Source organism: Periophthalmus magnuspinnatus, chromosome 19 (genome assembly GCF_009829125.3).
Source record: "Periophthalmus magnuspinnatus isolate fPerMag1 chromosome 19, fPerMag1.2.pri, whole genome shotgun sequence".
NCBI lineage: Eukaryota > Metazoa > Chordata > Actinopteri > Gobiiformes > Gobiidae > Periophthalmus > Periophthalmus magnuspinnatus.
Genome location: NC_047144.1, coordinates 28056679 through 28078285, shown reverse-complemented (window position 1 = coordinate 28078285; position 21607 = coordinate 28056679). Strand labels below are relative to the sequence as shown.

The following is a 21607-nucleotide window of genomic DNA, read 5'->3' as shown; positions in this document are numbered from 1 at the left end:
TGAACTTTTCTGAAATTTTGTGATTTTGTAAATTGTGAAATTGTAAATTGTGCATGTGCAGGTATGTAACTTTTCAGGTGCTTGTCTCCATAGATCAGAATGTTACACAGTGTGGCATATGCATCTGTCTCCATGGATACAAGCACATAACACCACCAGGCCATGTTATCGGTCATATCTGTGAAGAGGCAATCACGCTTACAATAGGGATGCAGGTTTTTCAAGGGACGTTTGAACAGTCTTTGGATACATCACAAAACGCTAATACACCACTTTCACAGACTGATGATCTATTTTTAGTACCTACAAATTATTATAATTTATTATAAAAAATGAAAATGTTGTGGTATCAGAAAAGTTTATTTTAAAAGGGCCTGTATCCAATTTTTTTTAATCAAAATGTATTTGATCAAAATTTGTCTTACTCCAGTGCAGATATATATTGTATAAGCAGCTCTTTAAGTCAAAATAAGTGTGCCCTGTCTGTCATTTGAACGCCATTTAAGCAACAGTAACTAAGTTGATATAGTGTTTGTACACTGATCCGAACGTTTGAATCCCGCTTTCAATGTAAACATGATTGGTTGTGTGGTCAGATCCATTGACCCACAGGTTGACCGTGGGATTCCAGCTGCATATACTGGTGTGTGATTGTTTGTGTGAACGGGTGAATGTAAAGCGCTTTGAGTGCCTTGAAGGTGGAAAAGCACTGTATAAAAATCGGACCATTTAGTATTTCCCATTTATTGTCCGATAATCAGGAAGTGCACTGTTAGCATGCTAGGTGTTGTTAACATCACTGTAATGACAGAACTCCACTCTGGTCTCAGAGTTGTGAAAAGTGCTCATCATGGTGAATAATTAGGATGCTCAGAATGCATAAAGTGAGAAATAACTTTGGACCACTGCAAACTTTTAAAATGAACTTCTTCTATTTTTCATGTTTTAAAGACAGAAAAATCAGGTACAGCACCTTTAAGTATCTTACTAATCTCCTGTTACCTGTACTGTCACTCCTTACACAAATACTACTACCATTACTACCACCACTACTGTTTCTTTTACTCTTGCTTTCTGCAACTGTGAACTTGTTACTCTTTCACAAAAGTATAGTTTGATCTGTATTTGAAAATTCTAAATTGTAAATATAAAAAGATAGGTAAAAGGTAAGACTTCACCTTTAATATCCTGATACATGCATTATTCACGTGAAAGACTTGGACGAGAGCGTTTTGGAGCCTCTTGAGCAGATCGTTAATAATCAATTGGAAACACTACAGTGAGCTGTGGAATTATGAGAGGTCTGATTAATGACGCACATTTTTGCATATTTATAAAGATTCCTCAACTCTCAGGCGTCTTACCCCAAATAATTATTCATTTTTCATTTCAACACAACCAAACATGAAACAATTAATAGTCAAACAATTCACAATTTGTTCTGTTCTCATGTCAAATACTTTAAAGGTGCAGAATGGGACTTTTTTAATGAAGGGTACGCCATGATGATCTCCATAGTGACATTAATGCTCTGCCAGCCGTGTTCCACAGTATGGCATTAAACATATTCATTTTCATTGAGACAATCGGTTATGAGCTTAAGACACAGGTCAAATGGAGAGGCAAGCCTGCTCATAGTAAGAACACATGTCTTTCAAGGTATTTTGTTTGCAAAATGTAATTTAAAGGTCCTTCATTACACTCTATTGATTCTTGTGAGCTTTAAGCCATGTTACAATGTTGTTACCTCATCAAAAACATACCTGGAGTTGTGTTTTGTTTCACTTACACATGTTTGAATAATCCATCTCCATAGCTCAAAGTGCTATGGATCACGGTGTGATGTCATGAAGCTGTAGTTTTTTAAGTTAAAAGGTGTCTTACATCCAAATGTTTCTGAAGGAGTTTAAAAACACAATGGCGCACTTCCTGTATTACCACATGAGGTGGAATGGAGTGTATCTAAATATGCAGGGTTTATTAAACGTGTGAATGAAACAAACACAACTCCAGGTATGTTTCTGATGAAGAAACAACATTATAACATAGATGTTTTTTTAAAAAAAGAGTGTGGTATGGGCCCTATAATAAATGCAAAGTAAGTTGCGTTTAATGCCATGCAGGGCAGTAACTCCATTATATCAAGAAGCTGGCATGTTACAAAGTTACATATTGCATCTTTAATCGTACAAAAGTCTAGTGTTGTAAAAAAAATGTTGTACACCACAGAAACAAGCTCATATGCCTTTCATTAGATTTTGGTACAGTATATGCATATAGAACTACAACCGATAGCCCTGTAACTGTAATACTCATGTCACCATGGAAACGCTCAAATGGAAAACACTGTTTTCCACCTTATGATGTCATGTGGTAATACAGGAAGTGCTGTACTGTGTTTTTAAACTCCATACACCTTCACTAAAAACATTTTGGTAGATTTTAGCCCTGGAATTGCCCATCTCAACAAACTAAATGTTTAGAGATGCAGACAGAGTAATAATAAAGCTCTACTAAACATGTATGAAAGAAGCAAAACCCAAACCCAACTCCAGGTATGTTTTTGAGGAGGTACCACTATTATAACATGGCTTAAAGAATTGATTTTGTGCAATATAAAATCTTTAAAAGGCATGAACTGCAACAACCAAATAGCAGAATGAACCAATAATTGGGAGTTGTACACATGATAAATACTGAACCCCAAAATATATTGTTCCATCTATCATATGTTGAACAACAAGTTGACATAGTAATTATCGTGACAGGTCTATTGATACTCTGCAGTGACATCACACTGCTAGCTAGCTTGTGACTATATTTTTATCTCCTTGTTTAATAGCAGAAATGAGCTCACCTGTTTCAACTAAAACAGCTAGTAGTGCCTACAGTTAGCATCACGCCCCCAGGAAATGTTGGTGACACCATCTGCAAAGTATCAATAGCCCTGTAGCTGTTATACTCGCATCATTCTGGAAACGCACGACACCCCCACTACCCCCTTCCCCTCCTCTCAGGCAGAGCAGAACCCAGGGAAACCCCCCTACACACACATGCACACACACACACACACACACACACAGACCACAACCCCCCCGGGACTACTTACAACACCACTTATAGTCCTGATCCAGATCTGTCCCTTGGTCCAGACTCACTTCCCATGGCTGTGGTGGAGGCTGCAGTTTGCACATTTAGTTGCAAGAAAGGAACTTCTGTTATAATATTTACATAACAAATGGTACAAAATGATATTGTCAACAATACTCAAAACGTCCAATTTTAGTCGTGCTCCCAACTATGGATGCACTGATAGTGGTAACCAATATCGGTGCAGATACAGAAAAAAATTTATAAATAAAAATCTCACTGGATCACGTATCTGTTCTATGATATTGCCTTTAATTAGGCTGATTAATTAATTTAATCCTGTAATTGTTTAAATTAGACTAGAACGTCGCATAACTGAGCTTTTATTCATGAAGCTGTTCAGTAGATATTTGAAGAATAAATAACAGTTACATAACACCTCTTGTGTAATAAGTTAACTGTATGCCATTCTCCATTCCAACACTAGCAATACCCATTAATATCGCTTATCAACAGATACTTAAAGCATTGATTGATACTGGTATCGGAACTTAAGAAGCTGGTTCCCTGCTTTTGACACTAGGCAAGATACTAGATATCAGTATCAGATGGAAATAAAATTTAATATCGGACCTTATATCTATACATACATACATATATATATATATATATATATATATATATATATATATATATATATATATATATATATATATATATATATGACTCTGTCAGTACAATAAAAATTACAGACATTAAACACACACCAGACAAGACAGCACACAATGAGAAAACAAACTGTTCAGGGCAGCAATGGCAGAAGGGACAAAACTTTTACTGAAGCGTGCCCACACCCTTTTGCATCCCTGTAGACCCGGGCCTGAATTAGATGCAGACAGTACACAGCTGACTTATTTTGACCCCAAGAGCTGGGCAAATAGCATGAGGGATTATTAACACTGATAGTAAGATTGGTTCGAATATAAATGGAAATATGAAACAACAAATCCCACCATTTAAAAAGATGACATGTAATGAGATCATTTTTGTTTCACACTGGGGTTTCGTGTCTTGTTATGGAGTATGTGTCCTTTGGCCTCTGCTCTGAGGTCAAAACATCTCTGAGGAAAAGTACTATTTATTCTGACATGTGTGGAACGCATACACAGCTCTCTACTCTCATGTCCTCTCTGCTTTGGACTTTTGGACAAACTTATATACAAAATAGGTTTAAAGAGGAGGTGTTACACTTCTATGGGGTATTAATTGCTAACACCTAACATATTTAGATCACCATGTTAGCTTTTATCATTTTTAAAGTGCTATATTTGCCAAAAACAACATATTAAAATGTTTTGTTTGTTTCAGTTTTGTTTTTGTTGCGCTGACAAAACCATCCCCTTCCTCACAGGGCTAAGTCACTCCCTCTTCACAGCGCTATCACAACACAATCGTACTGCTAACTGTAATAAGGTTGTAAATAGAGATTGGGAAAGATCACTAGATTACTCAAACATGCATGGATAACATAAAAATCCTCTTCAGGCATGTTTTTGATGAGAGAACAATACCATAACATGGTAGAAAGCTCCAAAAAGTAAATTTTAAACCAGGAATGGGTCAGGGCTAACCAATGTCTAAGGTTTCATTCACAACTGCAAAAACACCACATTCAAATTGGAACTAAACCTGGAACTAAATCTGTACTAGATCCACCAAGACTAGAACAGGAACAAACCAAGTCTAGACCAGAACTAAACAGGGATCAAACCAGGGCACAACAATGACAAGTGCCGCAACCTAAGCCAACTCCAAATTAGGACTACATTTGCTCTAATTATAAAACTGAACAAAACTAAAAACAGCTCATTAAAGCAGACCTATTCTGCAAAATCGACTTGTCAGAGGTTTTAACTGTTTTATAGTTGTTTCCCCTTCTCATTTACCCTTTCTAAGTTGTATTTGGAGTACTTTGTTAATCGTTCATTTTCAAAACGCCATTTCACCACTACCGGTACACGTCCACTGCTGTCTACTTCATTTTGGTGAAAAAAAGTAAGCTGCTCGCTAGTTTTAAGTAGTTTTAGATTAATACTGTGATTTAAAATATGCAAATTATAACATAATGGTCCACAGGTGTTAGAGACTATGTAGGAGACACAAGCACAATAGATCTGCTTTAAACTGAGGAGGAGGAAGTTCTTACAAGCCATCGTTGAATTCACTTACAGCATATTTGTGGGTTATGAAGAAGTAGGTTGTGTTCAGCATTCATCATTCAAGAATTTTATGTCAGATTTATATAGGAATAATAATAATAATAATAATAATAATAATAATAATAATAATAATAATAATAATAATAATAATAATAATAAAGAGCCTATTTTAAGCTGTGGAGCACTCACAATTGGTTCAAATGCCTAGTCCCAATTACATATAATCAGGTTTGAATGTGTGCGGATTTTCCTTCTGGACATATGAAAATATGAAGTGACACAGAGAGAAACTGGCTCTTGACCCCATCTGGAAGTATGACATCATCACATTCTTACCACCAATCAGTACAGTGTTGTTATGCTGTGTGAAAAGGCTCAGAATGCTCAAGTATGCCATATCACATTTTAATAATTGCAGGATATATATGTTTACTTTTCTGGAGGGTCACTGTGGTGTTTAACATATCTTTCTCCATTGAGACAAGCAGTGACACCAACCAGTCAAAATGTACGTAATGCATTACATTGCAGCCATTGCAGAATTTAAAATGAGTATTATTTATTATACTTTAAAGATCCTGTATATTTTTTCTCCATGTATTTGAGCAAAATCTGTCTTACCTTAGTAAAAATATGTCCACCCTCTACTATTTGTATCAATATATACATTGTTTTATTGACTGATAATCAGGAAGTGCACAGTTAGCATGTTGTTAGCATTGCCATGACACTAAACTTAGCTCTGGCCCTTGAGAATTGTGAAAAGTGCTTATAAACTCATCACAGTGAATAATTAGGATGCTCTGAAAGCATAAGGCCTTGGCGCCTTGAAGTATTACTATTAGTAGTATTAGAATTTAAAAGTACTTGTTTAGAAACTTTTAAACGGTACAGTATCTCTCCATTGTATTTTTATCAGTCTGTGAGGGAGGATCCTCACAGCGAGCCCTGCTCTGCTCTGCTCCAGGGAAGGGGGCAGTGTTGCTCCGGCTGCTCCCCTCGCCTCCCTCCTCCCTTTTCCCTCTGCTCCACAACCAGCCCTGGCTCCTGTACGTGTGCAAGAGATGTCCAAAAATCTCCAAAGAAAACATCACATATGCAAGAATGTATAACTGAAATCTACACTTATTTCAATTTACTTAACAAAGTGCAAAAAGAAAAAAAATGTAATTATTATTATATTGTAATTATGTCTGCAAATAATTATTTTAAGTCCTATATTATGAAAACCTTGTGAGTTTAGAATGCTGTTACCCCATTAAAATAAAAAATAAAAAACAAAAAAAACATACCTGAAGTTTTGTTTCATTCACTCATGTTTGAGTAACCCTTTATTTGTAGTTTGTCTACATGTCCAAAACTCAAAATGCTCTGTTCCAACTTGTGATGTCATGAAGCGATAGTTCTTACTTTTTACGTTTATTTCAGCAGAGATTGGCTATTCCAGGGATGAAACTGTCTAAATGATCCTAGTGAAGGTGTATGGAGTTTGAAAACACAGTGGAGCACTTCCTGTATCACCACTTAATGACATCACGAAGTGGAACAGAGTGTTTTCAGTTTGTACTCAAGTAGTCAGCCTAAATATGCAGGGTTTATGTGTTAAACATGTGTGAATGAAACCAAAGATAACTCCAGGTCTGTTTTTAACCCTAACATCAGAAAATCTGAAAGATCAGAAAATAGTGTAATATAGGTCCTTTAATGAATAAAAACATGCAAATGTCCGTACAGCTGTTGTGCATTATCCCAACTGCCCCCATATAAAGATAACCTTTGACCCCTTACGATGTCCTAATCTACTCTTATCGCTACAGGAAGGTTTTGTTTTTTCCCACAAGTAACAAGTGCATGCTAACCTGTCTCCTCCAGCTAGCAGACTGCGTCACGTGTTGGACTTCAAAGCAAACGCAAAATGCTAAATCCATCGCACCACGACGCACCAAAGTATGTACGGCCGTGCAGCAAAAATCAAGGAGTGAGGGCATCAGGCTGTGGCAAGGAGAGTTACGCGGGGAATGTGAGGACTAAACCGGGTCTAAAACTTGCTTGAAGCAGGGCTAAACTAATCCAGGACCAAACCAGATCTGAAACAGGACTAAAGCAGGTTTGAAACAAGCCTTAAACAGGACTAAACCAGGACTAATATAGGTAATCAATTCATGGAGATCTGAAAAAAGATTTAATTGTCTGAAACAGGACTAAACCAGGAGTGAAACTGCTCTGATGCAGGTCTGAAACAAGACTAAACTAGGACTAAAATAGGCCTGAAACAGGACTCAAGGAGGTCTGAAAAGAAATCTGAAACAGGAGTAAACCAGTTAGGACTAAATCAGGACTGAAACAGGTCTGATGTAGGTCTGAAACAAGACTTAAACAGGACTAAACCAGGACTACAACAGGTCTGAAACAGAACTCAGGGAGCTCTGAAAAGAGATTTAACAAGGTCTCAAACAGGACTAAACCAGAATTTAACCAAAATTGAGTAAACCAGCAAAGACTAATCCAGCACGAAAGATTTGAAACAAGATTTAACCAAGTCTGAAATAGGACTAAAGCAAGACTGTGCTAATCCAGGACTAAACGAGGTTTGAAACTATTCAACAACAACAAACAACTTAACCATAGTTGAGCAATCAGTAAACCATTTTATTTACTAAGATTTACGAGGACTAATCCAGAATTAAATCCTTCTAAACCAGGTTTGAACAGTTGGGACTAATTCACATATAAGATACCACAAAACTGTGCCTCAACTAGGTCTGAACCAGTTCTAAAACCTTAATCTGGACTAAATAAACTCTCGACAAGGATTTAAACATTTCATCTAAACCAGATAAATACAGGAGCAGAGATACTTGCAGGTCTAAACTAGGTCTAACCCTGGACTAATCCAGAACTAACCCAAGACCCCAGGACTTCATAATAGACCTTGGTGGGACTGGAGTTTTAACACCACACAGTTCTGAGTGGTGAAAAGATCCTCCCAGAACTCAGACTCAGAAGTAACCCAGGATTAACCCAGGACTAAACAGTACTTGGTAATAGATCTTTGTAGGACTGGAGTTTCAAGACACAGCTATTACTTATTTAAAGATCATTGCAGAACTAAACCAGTACTAATCCAGAACTAAACCAGGTCTAAAAAGAACTTGAAGATTATAGATTTCATGGGACTGGAGTTTTAACATCGCTGTCAGCAGTGCAAAGATCATCACAGGACTAAACCAGGACTAAACCAGGGTTAAACCAGGACTAAACCAGGGCTAAACCAGGACTAAACCAGGGCTAAACCAGGACTAAACCAGGGCTAAACCAGGACTAAACCAGGACTAAACCAGGACTAACCTAGCTCTGAACAGGACTTCAGAATAGAACGACAGATCAGTGACATGGATGAGAGATGGAAAACGGGCCCCGTAGTGGAGTGTAACATAATACCACGACAAAACATTTCAACAGTGTGGACACTGGGACAAGGATAAATCACATATGAAAATTAATATAAAAATGTAAAAAAACAAAAACAAAAAAAAAACATTTGAAACCAAAACTCGAGTCTTTGTCAGAACAAATTTGACTAAACCAAATATAGTTCAGGATTAAATGAGAACTTAACTAAACCAGTTCTAAGCCAGGGAAAAATCTGATATGATTAATGAATGGATGTCTATCATACAAGCAAGTGCATTTATACAAAACATTCGAATAATCTGGACACTTTGGAAAGAATTTTAAAGTTTTTGACCAAAATCAAAATGTACAAAATGTGCTTTGCGATGCAGGTAGGCATCATAATCTTGAATAAACAGTGAGTCTATTTTATAAAACATGAACATATGTTTAAAAAGTGAAAAATTGAAATCAGAAAGCAAGAAAGCAGCATCATATACAGCAGCAAAACCTCTTATAAACTCAAGACAGCGCATTGAATACCACACAGAAATGTCAAATGTCTTTTACTTATGGTCAGAATAACTTACAATGGTGAAAAGTCAAATTAAAGTATATAGATTAATCAGGACTAAACCGGGACTAACCCAGGACTAACCCAAGACTAACTCAAGACTAACTCAGGACTAACCCAGGACTAACTCAGGACTAACCCAGGACTAACTCAAGACTAACTCAGGACTAACCCAGAACTGACCCAAGACTAACTCAGGACAAACCCAGGACTAACTCAAGACTAACTCAGGAATAACCCAGGGCTAACCCAGGACTAACTCAGGACTAACTCAGGACTAACTCAGGACTAACCCGGGACCAACCCAGGACTAACCCAGGACTAACTCAAGACTAACTCAGGACTAACCCAGGACTGACCCAGGACTAACCCAGGACTAACTCAAGACTAGCTCAGGACTAACCCAGGACTGACCCAGGACTAACTCAGGACTAACCCAAGGCTAACCCAGGACTATCTCAAGACTAACTCAGGACAAACCCAGGACTAACTCAGGACTAACCCAGGACAAACTCAAGACTAACCCAGGACTAACTCAGAACTAACCCAAGACTAACCCAGGACTAACTCAGGACTAACTCAGGACTAACCCAGGACTGACCCAGGACTAACTCAGGACTAACCCAGGACTAATTCAGGACTAACTCAGGACTAACCTTGGACTAACTCAGGACTAACCTTGGACTAACTCAGGACTAACCTCGGGACTAACTCAGGACTAACCCAGGACTAAACAAGGATTAACTCAGAACTAACTCAGGACTAACCCAGGACTAACTCAGGACTCTCAGGACTAACCTTGGACTAACTCAGGACTAACCTCGGGACTAACCCAGGACTAACTCAGGACTAACCCAGGGCTAAACAAGGACTAACTCAGGACTAACCTAGGATTAACTCAGAACTAACCCAGGACTAACTAAGGACTAACCCAGGGCTAAACAAGGACTAACTCAGGACTAACCTAGGATTAACTCAGGACTAACCCAGGACTAATTCAGGACTAACCCAGGGCTAAACAAGGACTAACTCAGGACTAACCTAGGATTAACTCAGGACGAACCCAGGACTAAATCAGGACTAACCCAGGGCTAAACAAGGACTAACTCAGGACTAACCTAGGATTAACTCAGGACTAACCTAGGATTAACTCAGGATTAACCCAGGGCTAAACAAGGACTAACTCAGGACTAACCTAGGATTAACTCAGGACTAACTCAGGACTAACCCAGGACTATCTCAGGACTGACTCAGGACTAACCCAGGACTAACCCAGGACTAAATTAGGACTAACCAAGGTCTGGACAGGACTTCAGAGTATGGGACTAGTGTTTTAGTAACACACGGATAATGAGTGATGAACAGATCGTTGCAGGACTAAATCAGGACTAACCCAGGATTTACCCAGGAATAAACCAGGACTAACCCAGGTCTAAACAGGACTTGATAATAAATCTTGTGGGACTGGAGTTCTAGCATAACTGTCAGCAGTGCACAGATCATTACCGGACCAACCCAAGACTAAACCAGGACTAAACCAGGTCTAAAAAGAAATAATGATGAAATTAAAATACTTTACAATAGTACTTCAAAACAGACGGCAACAAAACATACCAGCAATTTCTTGAGTTTCAAAATACATTTAAAATTCTGGTAAAAATAGAAGATAAACTAGTGCCATAAAATATACTGTCCAAATGTCCAGTCCCAAATACTGACTTTTGGACAGTATAATTTATGTGAGTTGAAAAACTTGAAATGCTATTAATAGAACAGGTGTAATTATTCAAATATTTGAGTATGATCTGAAAAGGCACACGCATCAAATTTTGAAAGAATCAATCATAACAATGTAGTTTATAGACAGAATTCAATAATCAAGTGACATTTCATTATTTTGTGAATTTTGATTTTGAATTTTTGAATGCGATTTTAAAATTTGCACTACAGATTTCTGAGGCCACTGTTGTTCGCAAACATGATATACAAATTAAACTAAATTAAATAAAACAATATGTATAGCAATAATACCAAAACATCATCTTGGGCAGTTTAAGTGTCAATAAAAAAGTAAAAAAAATATATATATATATTCTAAAAACACAAAAATGAAGCAATGCCGCAGCGTCTTACCGGATCGGAACTTGGTGCGTATGAGACTGGAGTGTTCAGATCCCAGCAGAGTCATAATGTAAAAGTCCCAGTGCCAGATACAGTGTCACCTGTCAACACTACCCACGATACTCTGACTCTGATACTTGCTACTGTGGTCCTCCTCTGCTCCTCTCCTCTGCTAGTCCTCCTCTGATCCTCTAGTCCTCCTCTACTCCTCTCCTCCTTTGAATCTCTCCTCCACTGAACCTTCTGCAATTCTCCTCTGCTCCTCTGTACCTGTAGTCTTCCTCTGCTCCTTTTCTGCCCCTCACCTCCTGAATAACTCCTGAGCTCCCGTGGTCCTCCTCTACTCCTGTGATCCTCCTCTGTTAACCTTTCCTCTCCTCTCCTCCTTTAGTCCTCCTCTATTTGTCTACTCCTCTTTATCTCTTCCTCTGCTCCTGTGATTCTTCTCCCCTCCTTTGCTCCACCTCTGTTCCTCTCCTCTTCGGTCCTCCTCTCCTCCTCTGGTCCCCCTCTCCTCTTCTCCTCCTCTTCTCTCTCCCCTCTTCTCCTCCACTGCTCCTTTGCTCCTCCTCCTCTGCTCGTGTGGTCCACTTCACTCAAACTCCTCTCTCTCTCCACAGACCTCCAGAGCTCTCTCCTCTCTCCGGCAGCTGAGATCTGAACCGACCCGGGACCCTGCGCGCATATGCCCCTCAGTGGGCGGGGCCATAGGGGGTCCCCATTCAGGCCACACCCCCACTGTCTGCCCGGGCTAAGGAGGGGATGAAGGGGGGCAGGAGGATAGAGTAAATATATCTGCCTATCAGGACACTGGAGATGGAGAGAGGGACAGAGGAAGGAGGGGAGATAGGACCAAATTGTGGTTGAAAAATTGTGGTTGGTTGTGTTTAGATGTCAAATGTGTGATATATAGTTTTTGAAAGAATTAACAAAACCTTATCATTACTTATCAACTGGCTCCAGAAACTGGTCACATTAACCTTATGACTTCAAGGCACTGTACCTGATCTACTGTCTTAAAAACATGAAAAACTTAACTAGTTCATTTTAAACAGTTTCTAAAAGTCCAAAGTTATTCCTCACTTACCTTGTACATTTTGGGTAAACAAATTATTCACCACAATGAGTTTATAAGCACTTTTCATGGCTTTCGAGGCTAGTGAGGAGTTTTGCCATCACGGTAATTCTAACAACAACTAGCACGCCAACACATACTTTCTGATTCTCGGTTACAGACAATACTGACTTATTTTGACCTAGAGAGCTGCTTATACAATATATTTGTATTCGGGGCAAGACAAATTTTGCTCAAATACATGGGAAAAATTGGGGACAGGCTCTTTAATCTTAACAATAACTCAACTGGATTTTTGGAGCTTAATTCTATGTTATAATGTTGCCCCATCATCAAAAAATGCCTGAAAAGGTTTTAGATGCCATCCATGGATGTTTGAGCAATCTAGTGATCTCTCCCAGGCCCAATTAGAACCCTCCTTACAGTTAGCAGTACGATCTTGTACAATGCTCAGCAGACAAGCCTAACTCATCCATGCTCCCGCAATTGTCCATAAATATACAAAAGCACAATACAAAACTATACACTAAAACTTCACAAGCCTGATGTATCCTGCTAAGTTTCATTAGAAGGATGCACGTCATTGTGTTGTGATAGCGCTCTGAAGGGGGAGTGATATAGTACAGAAAGCAAAGGGAGAGGGGGCTCAGATCGTCAAAAACAAAAGTGAGACTTATGAAAGATGTTAATATGTTTGTTTTTGGTGAATGTAGCATTTTCAAAACATTAAAAGGTAATATTATGATCTAATTATGTTATGTGTTAGCTGTTAATAGCCCATAGAAGTTAAAGTAAAATACCCCCTCTTTAAAAAACTAAATATCTCACCCTTTTCAATTTGTGTTGTCCTAAACACTCTCTTTTCAATATATAGAACATTATGGTCTGGCTTTTATCATGGGATAAATGTATGGAGATATCCCATTCATTGTTAAATCCGAGTTTACAGGAAATGCAGTGTTCCAGAGTAAAACATAGTGTTATGATAACACTCTGGTTCTATACATGTGAACAGGCTCGTACACTGCTATAATGAGGGCTCCAATGCATAGAAGTCTACTGTTAGCTCCTCTGCGTCCTATAGCCTCATGTCCACTCTCTCCACATTACAGCACTGAGGCTTTTGTGTGGCGTTCACTGACTGAGAGCTGCCCACTCTCATAAGCCCACCATAAACACCAGGTGAAGACACAAAACTATAACGGCTTTTCTACAGGCATAGACCCATACTGAGATATTTGAGGGGAAACAGCTCACGAGAGGTACTCTCTCCCAGAGGGTCGAGCAGCTCCAGGTCTGTTTTGGCAGAAGGAGTTGTGGACCACAGCAAAGTTACTGGATAAGAGAGAACATAAATGAAGAAGAAGTGAAAAAGATATACGTAGCTATGACACAGAGGAGGGACACTTTTGTCCAGAGGGCTGTTATCCATCAAACACCTGCAGCAGGCACTGGGGCTGTTTGCAGCCGAGTGTGAAGCGGCTGGGATGAGAATCAGCTCCTCCAAATTCGAGGCCATGATTCTCAACCGGAAAAAGGTGGCTTGCCCTTTTTAGGTGGGTGGTGAGTCTCTGCCTCAAGTGGAGGAGTTCAAGTATCTCGGGGCCTTGTTCACGAGTGAGGGAAGGATGGAGTGTGAGACTGACAGGCGGATCGGTGCAGCGTCTGCAGTGATGCGGTCACTGTGGTAAAGAAGGAGCTAAAGAAGGAGCTGAGTCGAAAGGCAAAGCTCTCGATTTACCGGTCAATCTATGTTCCTGTCCTCATCTCTGGCCATGAGTTTGGGTAATGACTGAAAGGAGAAGATCGCAGATACAAGCGGCTGAAATGGGTTTCCTCTGCAGGGTGGCTGGGCGCTCCCTTAGAGATAGGGTGAGGAGCTCAGTCATACGGGAGCTCGGAGTAGAGCCACTGCTCCTCCACATCAAGACGAGCAGCTGAGGTGACTCGGGGATCTGTTCAGGATGCCTCCTGGACGCCTCCCTAGGGAGGTGTTCCGGGCATGTCCCATCAGAAAGAAGCCCAGGACACGCAGGAGCTGGCCTGGGAATGCTTTGGGGTCCCACCGGAGGAGCTAGAGGACATGTCTGGGGTAAGGGAAGTCTGGGAGTCCCTGCTTAGACTGCTGCCCCTGCGACCCGGCCCCGGATAAGAGGAAGAAAAAATGGATGGATTAATTACATTTTTAATTATTTATTTATTTATTTATTTTATGTTTAAAAAAAACCAAACAAACTGTATATCTGTCATCTTCAATTCATCTGTATTTTGCATTAGTATTTAGTAGCTAAACAGTGTATCACCATGAACTTGAAATGTAAGGTCTTTGGAATACCTTGTAGCAGAATAAGTTAACATTGTGAGATGACGGCTGAAAGTGTGGCAAAAGCAATAGATTCTGTTATGGATAATATCAAAATGGGTGGTTCCAAAAATAAACTGATTTATCTAAAGCTGATAAGTGTGAAGTTGTTCCAAAACATTTAACTTTATAATAGGAAACCAAAACATGTGAACAGGACAGTGCCAGCCCAGATACAATGTGGATTTACACTAGGAAATACCTTGGCCATCTTTTGAGGAGTCCCAAAGCAGCGGTGTATGATTTTACATTGCATACAAGACTACTTTGCATAGGCCGAGGCATATGAACTCTATTTAAGATAGAAATGTTGTGTTTGTTGTGTTTAATTCACAGTTTGGTATTTCAAATTTAACACAAAGGTTAGTAAATGAAATAACTGATCCATTGCCAATTCACAATCTGGTACTTGTGAGCAGGTTCCTGTAAGGGATGCATTTATATACGTGCCAATTTTGTGTAGAAATACTGAGATTTGTGATTTACTGAGAAGACAGTGTAGCTCAGAGCCTGGCCTGTTAAATGACCTAAATGATGAGAGTTTATATGACGTTGAACCAGCTAATCCACTTGGGTCTAAATGTGGGATTCACAAAATCGGTTGTCTTTATTTTATGTGAAGAAACTTTCCCCCTAAGTTTAACTTTGTCATAGTGGACATTCACTTTGCATCACTTTTTCATTTGCAGGGTCAGCAAAAACATGCCTTTGATGCTATTCTGAACCACTGATGTCAAGAGAAAAGTCAAGGAATAGGCTTTCCATTGTTTGATGAGCAAGTGTATGGCACAATAACACAGATCACAGCAGATTATCTGGGGATGCACGCAGTTCTTGGTTTGAGAAGAGTGATTCACAATTTGTGTTCAGTGACGATGATACCAAGGTGATCTTTCGTGGAAAATAATTATTTCCAAGTAACTGCCAGTCTCTTGAAGAAAACCCAGAAACAGTGAGCGTTTGGGTTGAAAAGAAACTCCACTCTCAATTCACTGACATATTTCCATGTTTGTGATCATTACTCATTTAACATCATGCATGATCTTCTTGAGGGTGTCACTCAGTATGAGATAAAATTTCAGAATTACATTTCAGAAAAAGTCCTGCTTTCTGAAAACTATAGCTTTGATGATGTATTTTTAGAATGCAAAAATCGTCCCACAAAGAGTGTTTTGGACAGCACTAGGAATGGCATTGATCTAAATTCTATCCAGACCTTATGTTTGATGAAAAACATTTCCCTGTTACATGGTGACCTCATTCCTTCTGGAAATGAGCATTGGTATTTGTTGTTGTTGTTATTACAAATAATGAACATTGTTTTTTCACCTTCACTCACTCTGGGCATGACTGTATATTCAAAGCATCTGATCGCTGACATGATCCACTGCCTTCTGTAATAAACAACATTGGTCCACTGTTGTATACATGGTCAATGAGAGATGAAGCTAAGAACAAACTACTAAAATTTTTCTTTAAAACTTCAAAAACATAACCACATCCCTTGCTAAAAACACCAAATGGCTATTGCATATTATTGTGAGAAATGTTCACTTGAAACAAGATTATGAACCTATTATATCCTTTGATCATAACAACATGAATGATGTGCTCAACATTTACTTAAAATGTCAGTCCAAGTGTTCTCAACCAGCTGCGTTCAAATAAATGGTACTGAATATGAAGCACGGCTTATGATTTGGATTTTTGCAACTGAAGAAAATGTCCCTGTGTTTTGTGGAATTCATGATGCTACTACTGGTTGAGACCTGCATTTTACTTTTGACTTCCAAACTGTTCACATACTCTTTTGATGACCATTATCATACTTTCAGAATGTTTTGAACTTATGATATTCAAAATTCCAACAAAGTTTCAGATGAAAGTGTGTACATAATTTCATCTTTTACAATGTTTTAAACAAAAATACAAGTTTAAATGCACTGATTTTTTTATTATTATTATTATTTATTTATTTTTACAGTATGTCTTATTAATTTACTATTCTACAAATTGTTAAATTAACTAATATTAAGTGTAAAAATAAAACACCTCTGTGTGTTGTTTAGATAAATCAGGATAACCCTATGTATTATTTATTTACTATCAAAATGTTAATGTAACTGTTGATTCCAGTGTTAAACAGGAACTCAGGTCCAGTGTTTATTAGTGTTGCTTATTTAACATTTCTGAAAAATGTTAAATTAGCTCTAAAACAGAATGAGAAAGTGTTAAAATGGATTCTGTGAGAGTCACTTTGACACCTTTTGCTGATCAGCAATTGTCTTAATACCTTTATCATTCCAGTCAGAGAAAGTTTTCATCTAATAAAGAAGATTTGAACAGATGATTTGATTGAATGAGGGCTTTTAAAAATATGGATTATGGATTAAAATGATGGTTAAATTGGTTCTAGACTTTGAGTGTACTGTACATTTTACAAGAGATTATTATTATGAGGTTGAAGAGGCTGTATAGGGGAAGACAAAGGTGAGCAGAGATGATTAGCTACAGAATGATGCCTCAAACTCTGACCATGAGAAATTTAAGACAGTTGGAGAGGCCATGCCTCCCATGTTCTTAGGTTGTTACAGTGTGGCCCATGATTTCCAAGGGGGCTTACCATTATAAACAAAGCTTCCATTTAAACTTTTTAAATTGGTGAAGAAACACTGAAACACTGAAATAGACACTGCCTGGCCAAAAAATAAAAAAGTCGCCACCTGGATTTAACCAAGCAAATAGGTACGAGCCTCCTATTGGATAATTACTGCATGGGTGATTATCTTTCAGCTGGCAACAAGTTATTTAACCCAAAATGGTGCAATGAGTTGCTTCTCATTTCTTAAACAACCATGTTGAAAGACACATCTTGTGGTCATGGAAAAGATGTTAGTCTGTTTGTGAAGGGTCAAATCATTGGCATCAAGAAGAGAAAACATCGAAGGAGATCTCAGAAAATACTAAAATTGGGTTAAGAACTGTCCAACGCATTATTAAAAACTGGAAGGATAGTGGGGACCCATCGGCTTCGAGGAAGAAAAAAAAAATCCTGAATAATCGTGATCGATCATTTAAACATTTGGTGAAATCAAATAGAAGAAAAACAACAGTAGAACTCAGGGCTAGGTTTAATAGTGAAAGTAAGAGCATTTCAACAAGCACAATGCAAAGGGAACTCAAGCAGTTGGGACTAATCAGTGCTCAATCAAAGCTAAAGGTGGTCCAACGAAATGTTAGAGTGTGTGACTTTTTATTTTTGGTGGTGACTGTTTTTTTGGCCAGGCAGTGTATATGAATGCTGGTAAAATATTCATTGTACAGAATTGATGCAGCTGCTACTAGTAAAGGAAGAGAAGACCAGGACTTAAGATTGGACTTTGTCTGTTCTAATAGGGATTGTAGATTGTGAAGAAGAGATCAGAGCATTTTTAGTAAACAAACTGGTCTGTTGTCTTGAAGGGGAGTGAGTTGAGTGGATAATTTTATGCTGCTGAGTTTATATAATAGCTCACTTTTTTCAAGATTTAGTTCATATCCTGAACATTTCTGGAATTTGTTTAAAATGTTAAATACCTGTTTTACTGGTGTCAGGGTCAGAGATGAATAACATTTGTGTCATAAGGCTAGAGAGAGTGGCTTAATTGTTAAGGCAAAAAGAAAAACTGAGAGAGGGCAGTTCTTCTGTGTGCTGTAAATTGTCTGGAGTATGACCCACTGGATGATTTTTTTTCCAAACCAAAATTTTTGAAGAGTGTTTAATAAATACTCCCATTCCACCCTGTCAAACTTTTTTTTGCATCCATGGATAACCATCTCTGGGACCTGGGGATTATAACAGTCCTATATAATATTGAACAGGCGTCTTAAGTTGAAAAAGGGGAATCTGTTTTTAATGAAACCAGTCTGGTCAGGAGGGATAATTTCAGGCATTATTGTTTCTAAACGTGTTGCAAGAATCTTAGCCATGGTTTTAACATCAGCATTTAAAAGTGAAATAGGGTGATAAGATGTGCAGTGTTGTGTTTTTGTTTTTCTTAAGTAGTAGAGGCATTTGAACTTGACCTAATGTTGGTGGTAGTGTACCATCACTATAGGAATCATTGTACATATGTAAGAAAAGAGATTTATCTAAGAGCTTTTTATAAATTTCGGTACAAAATCCATCTGTACCTGGATTTTCACCACCCTGCATGTTAAAACATTATTTTTAACCTCCTGAAGGCTAATTGGGTTTTCCAACATGTTAACTTTGTTGCTATGAATTTGGGGAATGTCAAAATCATTGAAGAAAACTATACAGTTCATCTGTGTTATAATTAGATTCAGATGAATACAGCTGTTTGTAGAATAATAGAAAACATACAGTTGATTTTCTCTGGGTCAGTGGTCAGTGTGTCATCCACCTGAATTTCATGTATGGTTTTACATGTCATGGAGTTCCTCATTTGTTGTGCCAGGAGTCAACTTTGTTTGTCCCCAAATTCATAGCAACTTTGGACTTCAGTAGCATCTCTTCAGTGGTTATCAAACTCAGATTGTAGGAGTCTTTTTTGTATGAATCATCATCATATATGACAATATGTCATAACATGGTGATTTAAATATGTTATGTATTAGAAGTTAATACTACATAAAAATAAAATACCAATGTGATTTAATTTTTCATAGAAGAAGAACATTTCAGCAATTATTTGAAAAATTTGAAGTCAGTCCCTCACCATGCTCTGCAGTATCTGCTCTGGCTTCTGCTCCAACGCCCCAGCTCTGTCTCATTCAAATATTTACTGTGTGCTCCTTGTGATCACCAATCTACTGCTGACATTCGCTGCGCTATTTACACACACAAACACTCACACACTCCGTTGGCCATGGGCTAATTAGCAGGTGAAAGTGCTTAAAGGGATGTGTCTGGGCCTGACAGTGTACACACAGATTCCTACAGAGGTCACCCAGCCCTGGACTAATCCTCCCCTTTAATTGGGCCCGGTGTCAGCAGACATGACAGTTCCCATCTGAAGCGGAGCGTGGTAGAGCGTGCATGTGCAGCCTGACAGCCACAGTGGAGTGTACACAGTCGCTGCTTTATGTTCATGTAGCATATGCGTATTTCAGAACCACAACACTGTCTGATGCTATAACTCTCCACATAGCTCCACATGCGTGTTTATTGGACGCCACCGCAGACAGCTAGATCAAGAAGTGACTGTGTTTTGTCTCATTTGGGGGAGCAGATGGGATTTTGCTGAAACAGATCAAAACATAACTGAAACGTCAGCAAATTTTTATCAAGATTTATTTTGTTTTAAATTAAATAGCCACACAGTAAGAAAATATATTGAAAGTACAGTACGTAACTTTCTAGAGGTGGCACGTCACCTGCATGATTCCATGGAAAAAGAAAGTTAAAACCATACTTCGAAATATTCTCCATGGAGAAAGATACGTTTTATACCACACTGGTGGAATGTTATAGCCATAGGAATAACATTGCCCTGGTAACGAGCAGGAAGACCCTCCCCCAGGCCAAATAAGAAACATCTTTTTATTTTAAATAAAAAGTAAAAATAAATAAAATATTATTATTTTGTGTGTGTGGGTGTGTGTGTGTGTGTGTGTGTGTGTATATATATATATATATATATATATATATATATATATATATATATATATATATATATATATATATATATATATATATATATATATATATATATATATATATATACATATATATATACTACATTAATTTGTGTTAAAACCTGTACAGTTGATACTAGTGCTGTCAAAAACGCACTATGCAGCTACTCATTTAATAAGGAAAAAAACCCAAAAACAAACATTAAAATGACAAAATTGGACATTTCCTGAATAGTTTTATAATAGAAAACAAAACTATTATTTTGTGTTCAAATTTATCTTCTATGAAAGATTATTGTTTTGATTATAAATACCAAAATTAATATAATACTTTTCCTCAATATCAAATCAAGTTTGAAATTTTGCCATTGGAACAACTTGAGTTTGAGCACAATTTAGTATTTAGACACAATATCTCATTCATGGGTTTCTGCTTCCCATTATATCCAGTATTGTGGATAGTTTTCCCATTTAAAATATTATCAACCACAATGGCAACGGTCCTACTTTTTTTTTTTTTTTATCATCCTGACACAGCCCTCCCATATTATTTATTGTATTTATCTTTATTTATACAGGGGGACCCAATGAGAGCACTTGGGCTCTCTTTTTCATGGGTGCCCTGTTTAAAATACAACACAAACCGAAAAAACAATCAAAACAAATAAGTCCATATAAAACATCAATAACAAGTGCAGGTGTGTGTATAAAAGTAATTCACAAATTAATTATCTGAGTATGAAAATCAACTATTTCACTTCAAGTTGCTTAAGAGAGCTTACAATTGTATTTTTAAGGCAAGATGCTACAGGCAAAACATTTTTTTGTTTATTTATTATTTTTTTTGTTTTTTTTTGTATATTTATTTATTTTGTAAATTTGATCTCTCAACAAATAAGCTTCAACCTGGAAAAACACAAAAATCAAATTCTAAGTCTGATTTTCAAGTAAAACAAAAAACAAAAAAACTAATAATAATGACATGACAAAACCATGACAATTTTTAGGAAGAAGTAAGATATCCAGAATCCCCTGGGTGATTGATTTGTTTCTAATATGAAAACAAAATGAAAAAGAATTTTGGCTGTTTTCACACACACACACACACACACACACACACACACACACACACC

At 37.8% G+C, this 21607-nt stretch overlaps 1 protein-coding gene across 4 annotated transcripts in view; it reads right to left on the bottom strand.

Annotated features, from left to right (window-relative positions):
- Window positions 1–21607, bottom strand: part of myocd (myocardin) — a 201672-nt gene that overhangs the window by 40888 nt on the left and 139177 nt on the right. For 2 of the 4 annotated variants that reach the window (XM_055229670.1, XM_055229671.1), the window contains exon 1: window positions 11410–11618. The exons of 1 other annotated variant lie outside the window; for it this stretch is intronic. In XM_055229670.1, coding sequence (XP_055085645.1) covers window positions 11410–11464 — 55 coding nt within the window. In that variant the 5' untranslated portion in view covers window positions 11465–11618. Of the gene's footprint in view, window positions 1–11409; window positions 11619–21607 lie in introns of those variants that run through there. One more of the 4 variants, XM_055229672.1, reaches the window with a different exon arrangement.